Genomic DNA, 13207 nt, shown 5'->3' with positions numbered 1-13207 from the left:
TCTCCGTCAAACTGAAAGCTTAACAATCTTATAGATTAGCCATAAAGCTATACTGTGTAAGTAGTAGAACAAATATATAGTCCTCCCTCGACTTAAGCTGGCTACGGCACCTACTTTTAGCATAATATACCCTTCGAACTAGACCAGCCTATCATTAAGACTGAACCTGTGATCCTCCACGAAAAAATACCAGACAATATCTAGCTCTAGCAATAGATAGATATTCTTGATCCACGAAACGTAATAGATAAATCATATATTGTGCCTTAGTATGTACTAGTTCCCAAACGATACATCCCAGCAAAATCGCTCATTTCTACTGGATGCCTTATCTGACAGTGGATACCGACTTTAGTTGCGGTTCTTGAGGAATCCTAAAATCACACTTATGTTAGCATAGCATTTTCAAAGCCTTCCAGCAAAAATAAGAATCACGAACCTTCAGCCGTGTTCAGCAGCTTGCTACCAATGCTGTCGCTGGAGGAGTCATTGTTACCGCCGTAGCGATCCTCGTTGCGGCCAGAGCTGGTGTTGCTGCTGCCGTAGCTATCCTGGTCGCGACCAGAGCTAGGCTTGTTTCCATAGCTGGAGGAATCGTTGTCACCGTAGCTGGACTTGTTGCCGTAGCTAGAGGAGTTGTTGTTGCTGCTGCCATAGGTGTCCGAGCCGCGACCAGAGCTGGACTTGTTTCCGTAGCTAGAGGAGTCATTGTCACCGTAGCTGGACGAGTTCTTGTTGCTACCGTAGCTGTCTTCGTCACGTCCAGAGCTAGACTTATTGCCGTAGCTGGAGGAGTTGTTATTGCTGCCGTAGCTATCCTGGTCACGACCAGAGCTAGACTTTCCATAGCTGGAGGAGTTGTTGTTGCTGCTGCCGTAGCTGTCCTGGTCGCGACCAGAGCTAGACTTGTTTCCATAGCTAGAGGAGTCGTTGTCGCCGTAGCTGTCCTTTTTGGATCCATAGCTGGAGGAGTTGTTGTTGCTGCTGCCATAGCTGTCCGAGCCGCGACCAGAGCTGGACTTGTTTCCGTAGCTAGAGGAGTCATTGTCGCCGTAGCTGGACGAGTTCTTGTTGCTACCGTAGCTGTCTTCGTCACGACCAGAGCTAGACTTGTTGCCGTAGCTAGAAGAGTCGTTGTTGCCGTAGCTGTCCTTCTTGGATCCATAGCTGGAGTCGTTGCCACCGTAGCTAGAGTTGTTGTTGCTACCGTAGCTGTCTTGGTCACGACCGGAGCTAGACTTGTTGCCATAGCTAGAAGAGTCGTTCTCGCCATAGCTGTCCTTCTTGGATCCATAGCTGGAGGAGTTGTTGTTGCTGCTGCCGTAGTTGTCCGAGTCGCGACCGGAGCTGGACTTGTTTCCATAGCTAGAGTCGTTGCCACCGTAGCTGGAAGAGTTGTTGTTGCTGCCGTAGCTGTCTTGGTCACGACCAGAGCTAGACCGGTTGCCGTAGCTGGAGGAGTCGTTGTTACCGTAGCCGGAGCTCTGGTTGCCACTGCCGTAGCTGTCGGACTCGTTGCGGTAAGACATTTTGGTGGGTTGTTTAGGTTTGTGATTGGAGAAGATGAATTGATCTCGGAGGGAAGAGGATATAGAATGATGATTTAGAAGGTACAATGTTTATCCCAACAGAAGGCGAACGCTTTATTTATCTCTCACCAGGAACGGGACCAGAATCGAATAGAAGAGAATCGCCCCTCTAAACCCCTCAATGACAACATGCGGGCAATCAAGGCAAGCAGGGGCCAATGATCGTGGCACGGCGCAGCTAGCATGTCCAGAGCTCACTAGTTCCGTGCTTATTTGGTATTGATTGCTCGAACCTTGTGAGCCACTTTTCAGCTTGTGTCGCCTAATCCAGAATTGACCCCATAGTTGACCCATATTTGACCCCGATGTTGTGATATCATCCAATCTATGAATAGGGGGTCACGCCATGGAGAAAGCCACACCGGACTCTGATTTGCCGGTCGAATTATATAGTTCTTTTTCGGAGCCGGACTTAGCCGGAGTGCTGGGAGAGTTCATTCCCCTCATTATTTCGCTATATCATCTATACTATTATACAGCCAGAGTCATATTGCAGGATTTGACAATATGAGGGATGTTTCTATTCCGTAAACACAGGTACAAAGTAGCCCTGGTAGCCCTGGAGGTCCTTCCAAGGTTACCTAGGTATTCCTTTTTTTTTCGGGCGAGGCGATAATGTAATGAGATGAGCCAATCATAATGCAGGATCTGGCAATTTTGGGCCCACTTAGGCAAGATCTACCGAGATCCGCACTATTGATTTCTATGGTAACATGGCGAATTGGTCTCCGAGCTCCGCCCGTATCTATGGTTTGTTTTTAACAGTCCATGGTTCAAACGAAGATCCCTTCTCAATCAAGCTGACCAGGTGGCTGAATAGGTGGCTTTGCGAGGTGGCTGTGGTTGCAGAAACCGTCCTTGGCACCTACCCCTCTTCAATGTCCTCCGTACACCTTGTTAGACAGCCGGACGCGTTGACAGTGACTCGGTACTGAATCTTGCCATTTTATGAAGTGGGTTCAGTAATTACATAGAGTGACTACACATAACTTGTATCAAACGAGGTATAGACAAGTTTAATTAGGTAGGCCTGTCTATGTTGTATCCTATCTGCGTAGTCTGTCTGGGTATTCATTCACTCATTCCCCCCCAAATATCATTGTTGATCGCACCTAAGGATTCGCTTAGTTGGAGACCTTGTCGCTGACGGGCTTGCTGTATTGTAGAACAAAATGTTAGCAGATATACAAGCCCAAGGAATTCGGGTTGTCACTTACCCAGTAGCCTTCTCGTAGGCCTCGCGGGCACCGTCGGTGATCTTCTCCTGCATGTTGCGGTCGAGGTTGTAGCCAGACTTCTTGACACCAGCGGCGAAGGCTGAGATAAAGGCTTGTCAGTCAAAAATCCACGTTGCGGAAAGTACAATAAAGCACTCACCCTTGTCGACGTAGTCGTCATTCTGCTGGGCGCTGCTGTCGGTAGGCTTCTCCTCCTTCTTGCCGGTAGCGCTGGAAACAGCCTTCTTGACGAAATCCATGGTGATGATGATTGTTCAAATTATTTGCGAACTTGACAGAAATATACTGGGTAGAGAGGGGGAGGAAAAAGAAAAAATAAGTTATGTCGGGGAATCCATCTGAGTAGGCAAAAGCTGCCCCGCTTCTGCCAAGATTACCTTTCGAGTGGCGATTGGCCGCGGAACTACCCCGATAGTACGGAGTACATCGTGGTGTGTTGGGCTAGCCTCGATGATAACTAACGAACCCTAATATTCCGTGCTTTGCAAATAATTTCATGTCAAAAGTAATAATCAAAACTTATTTTCAGATACAAGTTGTTATACACAGCTTTGAAACGACCTTTGAAATAGAAACTCCAAAAATGCCATCCCAACCAAGCAAATCTTAAACACCGAAACAGGCCTTATTGGCAGACCGGATAGCTTCCTTCTCACCCTCGCTCATGGCATCGGTGATCTCCCAGGGAGTGTTGCCTGAGACCCATCGCACGCTGACCCTCCGGGCTCAGCGCCGACCAATCCATAGCACCCTTGAATCCCGACTCACCGGGTCCACCAGCACCTGGGAAATCCCACGGAGGCGAATAGTTCTGCGCAGCCTGACGCTGCTTAAGAAGGTATTTGACATTCATATCGCACAGCGGGGTAGCGGGAATGTACATGACACTGGAGTCCTGGGTACCGCGGTGCTCCTTGTCCACGGAGTGAAGAGAATCGCAGTGCCAAGCGACAAAATCGCCAGGAGCAACTTGCGGTACTGAGACCATAGTCGATTCGAGATCGAGATGCGGGTGCGTGACCGGGTTATACTCCTGGCAAGCGCCAGGTACGGAGCCCGGGAATGTAGCATCCAAGGCCGGTTTTGAGGTCTCGGGGTCGAAGAAGGGACGCAGAATGGTGTATGCTGTGCTATGGTTGATCATGGGGCAGACATGGAGCGAGCCCTCGCCAGGCTTGGTGTCTGACATGGAAAGCCAGGCCTGGAAGAACCGCAGCATGGAGCATGCTCCGGCACCGTTGTATAAATCCATGTTGGCGTTCAGACGGTGTCGCGCATCCCAAGCGTCGTACTTCTCCCAGTTCCCTTCTAGGATCTTGGTGTAGACTCGAGAGTACTCGAGGTCCTCCCAGCGCTCGAGGGAACCGCCGTCAATGTGTGGACCGAGTGTGAATTTTGAGTCACCTGGGTCGCGGATGCGGAGACGGTCTCCGTACGTGAGTGGGTGTGTGGTTGAGATCTTGCTGTCAGGGTCGGATGAATGCCATAGCTGCTGCATGAAGCGCTGGGTGTTGAGCATGTTATCGTGACCGCGGGCTTCGGCCTGCGATGGTGTCCAGTATAGCTCATAGACAGCTGGGGAGTCAGCCGGGAAGGCCTTGACTCTTTCCTTGTTGGCGGCCACATAGTCGCGAATCCGCTGCTTATACTCTTAGGGCTTGGTCCCGCGGCATCACGTTGCGGACGACAACGGTGCCTCGGTGGCGGATCTCTTTTAATGCGGCTTCAGACACCTTTCCAGAGACCACATCAGAATAATCAATTGAGGGGATAATCTAATATTTGAATGTTAGTCTTTTGCTCGGTATTGCGTGTTACATGTGCACATACATCGCTACCCTTTGCCTTGATCTTTTGCACTTCTTCATCCAAGCTAGGAAGCAATCGCTCCCAGCTCCTTGTGATTGCATCTTTGTTCTTCTCGAAAATTCTCGCCTTCAGCTCCTGAAACCGTGCGGGGAGAGGTTCCGGCTTGTAGTCGGGCCTTAGGCTGGGGAAGACTGATGAGATATCACCAGCGGCCTTGGTTGTCTGGGCCGAGGTAGAGGCCGCTCGGACAGCGGATTTTGAAATAAATTTTGACATCGACATGGCTGGAATGAATTCAAGGTTTGTATTTCAACTTTGCGGGGAACTGCACCACACCTTTATATGTGTTTCGTGGGGAACACAGCATACATTAGTCCAGGCGGGATTATACTATAAATAGTAGTCAAGCCGCTGTCGAAAAGAGCGATGTGCCGAACAAATTACTATATTGGGGGGGGTTACCCGACAGCCGCCATTTGCCATGACATCAGTCTGCAAAGAACCACTCATAAGGCTAAAGGTGGCAATAGTAGAGATAACCTTGGAAGTTTTCTCGAAGCTTTCAGAGTTCGAGATCATTCCGGGGCACGGCAAGTCGGCGTTTTTCAAGCACGGTTCCGGGATAGAAGATCTGCATTGTGACGAAGCATAGGTAGCTAGTACTATGAGAGGAACACTACGTGCCATACCACGACACCAACTGCGACGCTTGAATTGAAGCTGTGCTGTCTTACTCAAATGATATGGCCAATTGAAGTTATATGTGCTGCTCTTTGACTGCTTGAACAGAGCAGGTCTACCGAAGATCTACATGTGAAGATACATATCTTGTAGAGCGTTCCTATGCTTGACAAGTATACCCTTTCAAGCAATTATCCGAGGGTAATCCACCTGGTTTCCACAGTTTTTCACTAAAAGCCGAAGGCAGGCGTACCGAGCCCTACTCTAATGTCCCACTTACGGGAACCCCGGCATACACAAGCACAGTTTTATGTCGAACAATGTACATAAGTATTATCGTATATATAAATAGAGCAGGATAATGCCAACAAGAGGGGAACTGGTGCCAGACGACCTGATGCCAAGAAAATAGGAAATGTACTGCCATTGGGCCCATACGACGTACAGGAATCGTGGCCGGGCTCGGTCCAGTTTCCTCTCGTCCCGACGTTTAAGTACTCTTCTACCCCGCAAGGCCTAAAAATGGATACGGAATGCGCTGCAAAAGACCCCGAGCAAGTTCCACAGAGTCCATTTCCTGTATAAAAGAGAGCAGAACCCCCTACTGGAAGCTGTAACCCATTAATCGTCAATACTCTAGGCATGGCTCTCTCGGTGAAAGGAAGATCTGCCATTGTAACTGGAGCTGGCTCCGGTATGTCTCTTGTATCGTGCATATCACACGGCTAGCTTACATTGTAACCAGGTATCAACCTCAGTTTCGCCAAATTGCTAGTGGAAAACGGCTGCAATGTCCTAATCGCAGACCTAGCCTTACGTCCCGAGGCGCAAGTGCTAGCCGATAAGCACAAGACCGGCCCCGCACGAGTGGTCTTCCAAGAGACCAACGTGATTGACTGGGTCCAGCTCGAGCGAATGTTCGAGGTTGCGGAGAAGGAGTTCGGCGAAATTGATATTGTTTGCCCGGGCGCGGGAGTCTACGAACCGGTAAGACAAATGCAATCCCGACAAAACTACAGGGCTAACTAGAACTACAATCCATATAGCACTGGAGCAATTTCTGGCGCCCACCTCACTCACCTGAAAGCAAGGACTCGCCCTCTGGTGGCAGATACGCTTTGGTTGATATCAACGTCACCCACCCGATCCGCACGACGCAGCTAGCGATTGCTCATTTCCTGAACCACCGTACCAGCGGCCGTCCGAAGCATATCGTCCATATCTCCAGCATTGCAGGTCAGAATGCAAATCTTGCAGCTCCGATTTACTGTGCCACGAAACACGCCATCAATGGCCTCGTGCGGTCGCTTGCCAACCTCGATAAGAAGTTTGGGATCCGAGTCACGGCCGTTGCTCCGGGTGTTATCAAGACCCCGCTCTGGACTGATCATCCGGAGAAGATGAAGATGGTCGATGATAGTGCTGATGCGTGGGTAACGCCCGAAGAAGTAGCGGAGGTGATGTTGGCGCTTGTGCAGCAGGAACAGGTGAGCGAGATTATCGGGGACCGGTCGGGTCGTGGGCCGCAGTTCAAGGTCAGCGGAGGTACGATCCTGGAGGTTTCAAAGACAGTGCGAGCTGTCGGTCAGTTTAATGATCCAGGTCCTGGTAATCGGCCTGGAAACACGGCGTCGGATCACCGTGCCGTTGAGGAAGAGAGTTATCAACTCCTGTCGCAGAAAGGATGGGGATTGCCAAAGCTATAATTAGTGTCAGATTGTCTGGATGATTGGATATATAATCCGATAATGTTTCGAACATCTCAAGGTTAATTGGGGTCGTAGTAAATGTAGGAATGCAAAGTGTTTCACTTTTTAGGTAACCAAGGGTCCGAGGAAGCGCCGGTCATGTGTCATCCCGATAAGTCTTGGAAATTTGGAAGCTTTCGACTGGCCATCTTTCCCTCCTTAATTCCTCCCCTGCTTTTTCCCATTTTCCAAGATTTTCTCTTTTAAAACTACTACGCTCCCTCTATTTACTCCCTCTCTTTTGGTTTGATCTCGGCCCCGCTGGTAGCGGCCGTTAATTATGTTTTGCGCGCCTATCTTTGACCGATAACACCATTTCCGCCACAGATAACCAATATTAAAATGGAGGAGGCTGCGATCGGGGTTAGTCCATCTGGGGGACACCAGAATTTGCTATGGAGGTAGGCTGGAACACAAATTCTTGATGTTGATGGAAGCTAATTCGGATTCCATTAGGCGTGCAGCCCGCGGAAGACCTGGAGATGTCGTGGGTGAGGCCAGCTGGTCCAGTAGCGTGATCAACCTGGTCAATACCAGTAAGTGCGAGGAGGCGCACAATGCATTACGGTGCTCCGAATTCTGATATATTTTCTCACTGCAGTCATCGGTGCCGGTGTGCTTGCGATGCCCCTCGCCATCTCCCGTATGGGAATCGTCCTCGGCGTCTGCGTGGTTCTGTGGTCTGCAACCACCGCAGGATTCGGCCTCTACCTGCAATCGCTATGCGCGCTATACCTGAGACCGCGGAAGTGCCTCATTCTTTGCGTTATCGCAGTTAACATACCCTAACGCCGCCGTTGTCTTTGACTGTGCCATTGCGATCAAATGTTTCGGAGTCGGCGTGAGCTATCTCATCATCATTGGAGATCTCATGCCGGGGGTGGTACAGGGCTTCGTCGGCAGCGAGCCAGGATATGATTTCCTGGTGGACCGCCATTTTTGGGTTACGGCTTTTATGTGCGTCGCCTTGTGTATTGTGCCCAGCTGAGGGTGAAGTGCTGACCATTCAATTTTAGGTTGATCGTGATTCCCATTTCCTACCTGCGCCGTTTAGATTCGTTGAAGTATACTAGTATTGCGGCATTGGTGTCCATGGCCTATTTGGTTATCTTGGTTGTGTACAATTTTATCCTAGGAGACACAAAGGAGGATCGAGGCCCGATTCGCGTGGGGCATTGGGAGGGTGCAATTCCGACTCTCAGCAGTCTGCCAGTTATCGTCTTTGCGTTCACTTGCCATCAAAACGTAAGTTTCCAAGTTATGGCCCGTCGGTTCTTTTCTAACAAACAATCCAGATGTTCTCCATCCTCAACGAAATCGGCAATAACAGCCATTTCCGTACAACTGCCGTGGTTTTTGCGAGCGCCGGTAGCGCAGCTGCAACCTACATCCTCGTTGCCATCACCGGGTATTTATCCTTTGGCAATAGCGTAGGCGGCAATATCGTCGGCATGTACCCACCAGGCGTGTACGCAACGATCGGCCGCGCCGCAATCGTCATGCTAGTAGTCTTCTCTTATCCACTACAATGCCACCCATGTCGAGCCTCAGTCGATGCTGTTCTAAAATGGCGCCCCAAGCCACAAATCATCGGGACAGAGAGCTCTCCAAACAGACACCCACTGCTAGGCCCGCGCGGAAACCGCACGCCAGAGCCAATGAGCGATCTTCGCTTCTCCATTATCACAACCACCATCTTGATCCTGAGCTACCTAGTTGCCATGACCGTGTCCTCCCTTGAATCTGTGCTGGCATACGTCGGAAGCACCGGCAGCACAAGCATCAGTTTCATTCTCCCGGGCTTATTTTACTACAAAATCTCCGCACCCGACTCGCCTGCCCACCAGGGCTTAATGAAAGAGGACGACGAGGCGGAAGATGGTCTCTCGGATGATGATGACTGCGACGAAGGCGAGGGTTCCCCTTGCTCGCTCATTGACCGAGAGTGGCCTTTTGCTCCGTGGCACTCGCCACTGGCGCAAGGCACTGCTTCGCCGACTCAGCCTGGCATTGGCTCTCTATGGCTTCCTCGTTATGATTGTGTGTCTGGTTACGAACACCTTCTTTACAACCTCGCATTAATATGCCCCTTTCCTTTCTGCATAAAAATTCTCTTCCCCTTCTTGTTGGCCTAGGCCTGGTCTTGTCATGATCTTCGAGCCTGCGATATATCGTCCGAGGACTTTGTTCCTTGGCCTTTTTTTTTTTTTGCCTGCTCATCAGGCTCATTTCTCTTTGCATATTCTTTTCCCTTTGCGTGTTGCTCTAGATGTTCGCTGTTGTCTATCCTATTGGATATTGCTCTTTGCATAGTTTAAATTTCATTTGATCTGGGTTGTCCATGCTGGGCGTTTGGAGAATTGTACCTATTTGACTATCTATTTGACTCGGTTGCTTAATTTTATATTGATTGACTGCTGATTACTTTGCTTCAGTAAGGAAAGAAAAGGGAAGATGGGATTTAAAACGAACTTATAGGGAACAGACTGGTAAAAATTCAGATATGAAGGAGAAGTGTACAGTAGAAAGCAATTCAAGCAAGGCCTGATGTAAAGCAAAAAAAGACTCTCATCCGAAACTAGTTCTGAGAAGCACCAAAACCCAAGCCTGTTTGTCCAGCATTTGCCCTCGGCGCCAGGATCTGCTAAAAGCAGGCAATCCAGGCAAGATCGTACGTATTCTACCAACCCTCCGAAATCCAATGCGTAATTAATTGTTGTTGTTAGCCCCGTTCAGAATCCGCAAAATGGACATGAACAGATTAAGCACATCAAGATAAAGCGAGATCGAAGCAGCAATCTCCTCCTCGACATGATAGTGCCGCATAACCAACTGCGTATCAACGAGGATATAACCCGAGAAGATAAGCGCACCAAGCACACCATAGATAATCTCAATAGTGCTGTTGAACGGGATGAACATAGCAACGAATCCGAACAGGATCATGAACCACAACGCGCCGAACAGGTACGGCATCCAGTCGGTGAAGTCGTACTTGGTCTGGCAAGCGAAGAGCGTCAAGGCGACGAAGATTCCCAGTGTCAGCGCGAGCGCTTGCACAACTACCCTCGCATCGTAGAAAGATGTCGCCACGCTGATGGAGTACGCTTCGAGGATGGTGAAGCCGGATAGGAAGAGGAGGTTTGCGGGGTAGGACTTTCGCTTCCAGAAGGTTGCGAGCATGAAGCCCAGAGCGCCGAAGACGGAGATTATCATCAACCAGAAGTTGGACTGGATCCAGGTGCGGTAGGAGTCGTTGAAGAAGGAGATTGAGCTGAGGATCGTTGTGAGGAGGAGTTGAGCAGTTCTAGGTGTGTTAGCAGGAAGGTTTCTTGTAAAACCCATGCGCTTGGGTCTGCGTTTGTAGATCGTGTTGAACTTACAGAATAGAGTACACTTTGCGCACGAATTGCATTCGGATGTCAATAGTGCCTTCGGCGACGGTGCCTCCGAACTATGCGGTTTTGTCAGTTTCCATCGTTCTAACCCGGTGTCGGTCCTCCACATGGCATAATACATACCTTGAAGTCATCGGGCATGTTGTCACCCTCACTGCGAGGCGATGGCTCCGCTGGAGCTGCTGTAGCCTGGTAGGAGGGAGGGGCTTGGGGGTACGGCTCATCCAAGGAGTCCCGCTGAGGAGCGGGCTCATATCTGGTGTTTGCAGCCATAACTGTAAATTGAGATGCGTTTGGTCTCTCGGCACTGGTGTAGAGCGTTGGAATAGATCACCGACAAAGAGAGAGATGAGTGAAGCCTGGAGGTGGAGCCCCTATGATGTGACGGGTCACGTGTGATAAGCCAAAATATGGGGGCGAACTGCTTACGTATACAATTTGGTGGGCCGGGGTGGATGGAGGTATATGAATGTAAAACAAAGAATATCTGAAGGAAAAGATATCTAAAGAAGACTGGGAAGCAACAATGTAATGTCTTACATACAACGTGCCTTGTACCATTTCAAGTCAGATAGGTCAGAGTATTAAGACAGAAGCTGTACCTGCATACACGACCGACTACTCCTGGATATATAGCGAGCAATGTTGCTGTAACTTCCTGGCAATTGATAAAATTGTAGGTCACGGCATGGCAAGATAGAGGGCATTCGAACATATCAGTGCAGATATCTCCCTCAGGAATATAAATCTGAAAAAAAGGGAAAGAGCCACCCTTCCCCTAATAACACATAGCTACCTAGGTAGGGAGCCAAGCAAACTGACGTCTAACGTCCCAACATCTACCTTATAGGTCTGTATCAATATCGGTTTCAGACAATCTTAACCTTAATTACCAGAGATGAGGAAAGTCTTTGAATTATATGACATTTCTAACACGCTCAAATATATATGTAAGTACTTCTAATGCACTCGTGTAAGACATAGCAGAAAGGACTCCATCCTCTAGACGGCACCGATCTATACAGAATTTGAATTGTCCGCACAGGACCAAGCAGCTGAACCGCCGTTCGCCTTATAGCTCTCCATAATGCTCACGACAGACCCATATGTTCCCGCGACCATCATGAAGGTACCAATAACAACGACGAAAACACTCCAGCAAACCATAGCCATCCACCTCGGGGATCGGTTGATCTTCCCCTTGCCCCAGTTATCGTACAGCCACATGCAGCCCATGGGCTGGAAACACATGAATGTGCCGAGCAAAGCACCAATAAGCGAGACGAGACTGTCAAAGACGGGAATGGCGCTCGCGATGATGTAGGAAATAAGACCGACTCCGGCGGTGCAGCCGATCCATGAGCTCCAGTGCACCATGCTGTTGGAGGTGAGGTGCTTGGAGCCTCTGAGCGCGCGGACGAAGATGAATTTCGCGGGTAACTATGAGTATTGTTAGTTCATAATCGAGATAAAAGAGACTGAGAGGTCGGAGAGGAAGTGCTTACATGAACAAATAGCATCACAGTGACCAGAAGGCCCGGAATGGCAAAGCCATAACTGATCTTCTTCATAGTGACACCAGCGGAACCAAGAGCAGGCGAGGCAACATAAGAACCGCAGAAGTAGTAGACGACAACACCGATGGTGATGTAAACAGCGGTCACAGTGCCCTGGCAGATGACCAACGAGCGAGTATAGTATTTCGGGTCGCGCATCTCCGATACGATGGAGAAGAAAGCCGGTGTACCGGCGTAGGCGAAGACCATCGAGGCCACAGCGGTAATAGCTTCGCTGAAAGTGGGATTGGCAACGATCTTGTAGTCGGATACCCAGATTCCCTCTTGAGGGGCCAAGACCGGGCGGTCCTGAACGCCGACAGCAATGGTGACGATGAAGACTATAGTGGAAATCGGTTAGGGTTATGTTGTCTCCTGCGAGATCAGGGAGACTTACTCGCAATGAGAATACAAATCAGTCCAATCCATGCTAGCCAACTGATTTTTCCCAGTGTTCGAATACTGGCGAAGGCAATTCCCGAGACGGCTGCAACAGCAACATAGGCGGCTGTGCATGTGGCATGGGTTGAGACGGCATTGAGGGCGATTGACAGACCGAGCATTCCTGAGCCGGCGACGAAAATCCAATCTAGAGCAGGTTAGAAACGAGTCTATGATCGCTGGGGTTGTAAAGACGTACATAAGCAGAATACAAAGCCGAAAACCTCACGACCGATCGCACCAAACATCAAGAAACCTGCATCGTCGATTCCATAGACTGAACGATGGTTGAGCTTGAACACGCCGACCATGTAGTCGGACCATGTTGTAATGATGGCGACAACCAGGAGGCAGATGATGCCCGGAATGAGGCCTAATGTATCAAAAGCGCTTGGGATAGAAAGGACACCGAGGCCGATTTGACTCTTCATCATGAGGATCACTGTTCCTGCCCATCCTACCTAAAGAGGGTGTCAGTTTTGACCCAATTGGACTTTTTATGGAGAAGAAAAAGAGAAAAAGAGAAAAAGAACATACATTTCGGTAGTTGGGTCCTGATTCGGTGATTTCTCCAAACACATCATCGTGGTTGTGAACGGGACTACTATGGATATCATCGAGACCCTCAAGGTCTTTTTCTTTTTTCATATCCATCATATTGGAGAAAAGGGAATGGGGAATGTACGGCGGAGACAAAAACTGGGTCTCGGAGTCTGCGGGACACGCCGTTTATAACCTCTCTCCTCA

General features: G+C 49.5%; 7 protein-coding genes across 7 annotated transcripts; 2 read left to right on the top strand and 5 right to left on the bottom strand.

The window, feature by feature from the left end:
- Positions 1-351: 351 nt before the first annotated feature.
- Positions 352-1529, bottom strand: N7519_006818 (uncharacterized protein; the record flags this gene model as incomplete). The annotated part of the gene is made up of 2 exons (XM_057293594.1): positions 352-374; positions 440-1529. 2 exons carry the CDS (start codon positions 1527-1529, stop codon positions 352-354), a joined length of 1113 nt encoding a protein of 370 aa, XP_057148405.1.
- A 1184-nt stretch (positions 1530-2713) lies between these two features.
- N7519_006817 (uncharacterized protein) lies at positions 2714-3066 on the bottom strand (the record flags this gene model as incomplete). Its single annotated transcript, XM_057293593.1, has 3 exons — positions 2714-2744; positions 2807-2906; positions 2967-3066. 3 exons carry the CDS (start codon positions 3064-3066, stop codon positions 2714-2716), a joined length of 231 nt encoding a protein of 76 aa, XP_057148404.1.
- A 413-nt stretch (positions 3067-3479) lies between these two features.
- N7519_006816 (DUF1479 domain-containing protein) lies at positions 3480-4918 on the bottom strand (the record flags this gene model as incomplete). Its single annotated transcript, XM_057293592.1, has 3 exons — positions 3480-4466; positions 4516-4602; positions 4658-4918. The coding sequence occupies 3 exons, from the start codon at positions 4916-4918 to the stop codon at positions 3480-3482; spliced, it is 1335 nt and encodes a 444-aa protein (XP_057148403.1).
- Positions 4919-5959: 1041 nt separating this feature from the next.
- N7519_006815 (uncharacterized protein) lies at positions 5960-7023 on the top strand (the record flags this gene model as incomplete). The annotated part of the gene is made up of 3 exons (XM_057293591.1): positions 5960-6011; positions 6063-6304; positions 6364-7023. 3 exons carry the CDS (start codon positions 5960-5962, stop codon positions 7021-7023), a joined length of 954 nt encoding a protein of 317 aa, XP_057148402.1.
- A 384-nt stretch (positions 7024-7407) lies between these two features.
- On the top strand, positions 7408-9200 carry N7519_006814 (uncharacterized protein; the record flags this gene model as incomplete). Its single annotated transcript, XM_057293590.1, is given in 6 exon segments — positions 7408-7466; positions 7522-7601; positions 7667-7830; positions 7841-8022; positions 8082-8310; positions 8361-9200. 6 exon segments carry the CDS (start codon positions 7408-7410, stop codon positions 9198-9200), a joined length of 1554 nt encoding a protein of 517 aa, XP_057148401.1.
- Positions 9201-9774: 574 nt separating this feature from the next.
- N7519_006813 (Bax inhibitor-1 family protein) lies at positions 9775-10736 on the bottom strand (the record flags this gene model as incomplete). Its single annotated transcript, XM_057293589.1, has 3 exons — positions 9775-10372; positions 10449-10519; positions 10587-10736. 3 exons carry the CDS (start codon positions 10734-10736, stop codon positions 9775-9777), a joined length of 819 nt encoding a protein of 272 aa, XP_057148400.1.
- A 744-nt stretch (positions 10737-11480) lies between these two features.
- On the bottom strand, positions 11481-13117 carry N7519_006812 (uncharacterized protein; the record flags this gene model as incomplete). Its single annotated transcript, XM_057293588.1, has 5 exons — positions 11481-11903; positions 11969-12360; positions 12417-12608; positions 12660-12921; positions 12998-13117. 5 exons carry the CDS (start codon positions 13115-13117, stop codon positions 11481-11483), a joined length of 1389 nt encoding a protein of 462 aa, XP_057148399.1.
- Between the last annotated feature and the right edge of the window lie 90 nt (positions 13118-13207).

The sequence above is a fragment of the Penicillium mononematosum genome (genome assembly GCF_028829835.1).
Source record: "Penicillium mononematosum strain IBT 11891 chromosome Unknown utg000003l:1.0-8172316.0:1.0-8177699.0, whole genome shotgun sequence".
Classification (NCBI taxonomy): domain Eukaryota; kingdom Fungi; phylum Ascomycota; class Eurotiomycetes; order Eurotiales; family Aspergillaceae; genus Penicillium; species Penicillium mononematosum.
This window is presented reverse-complemented; position numbering and strand designations above follow the sequence as displayed.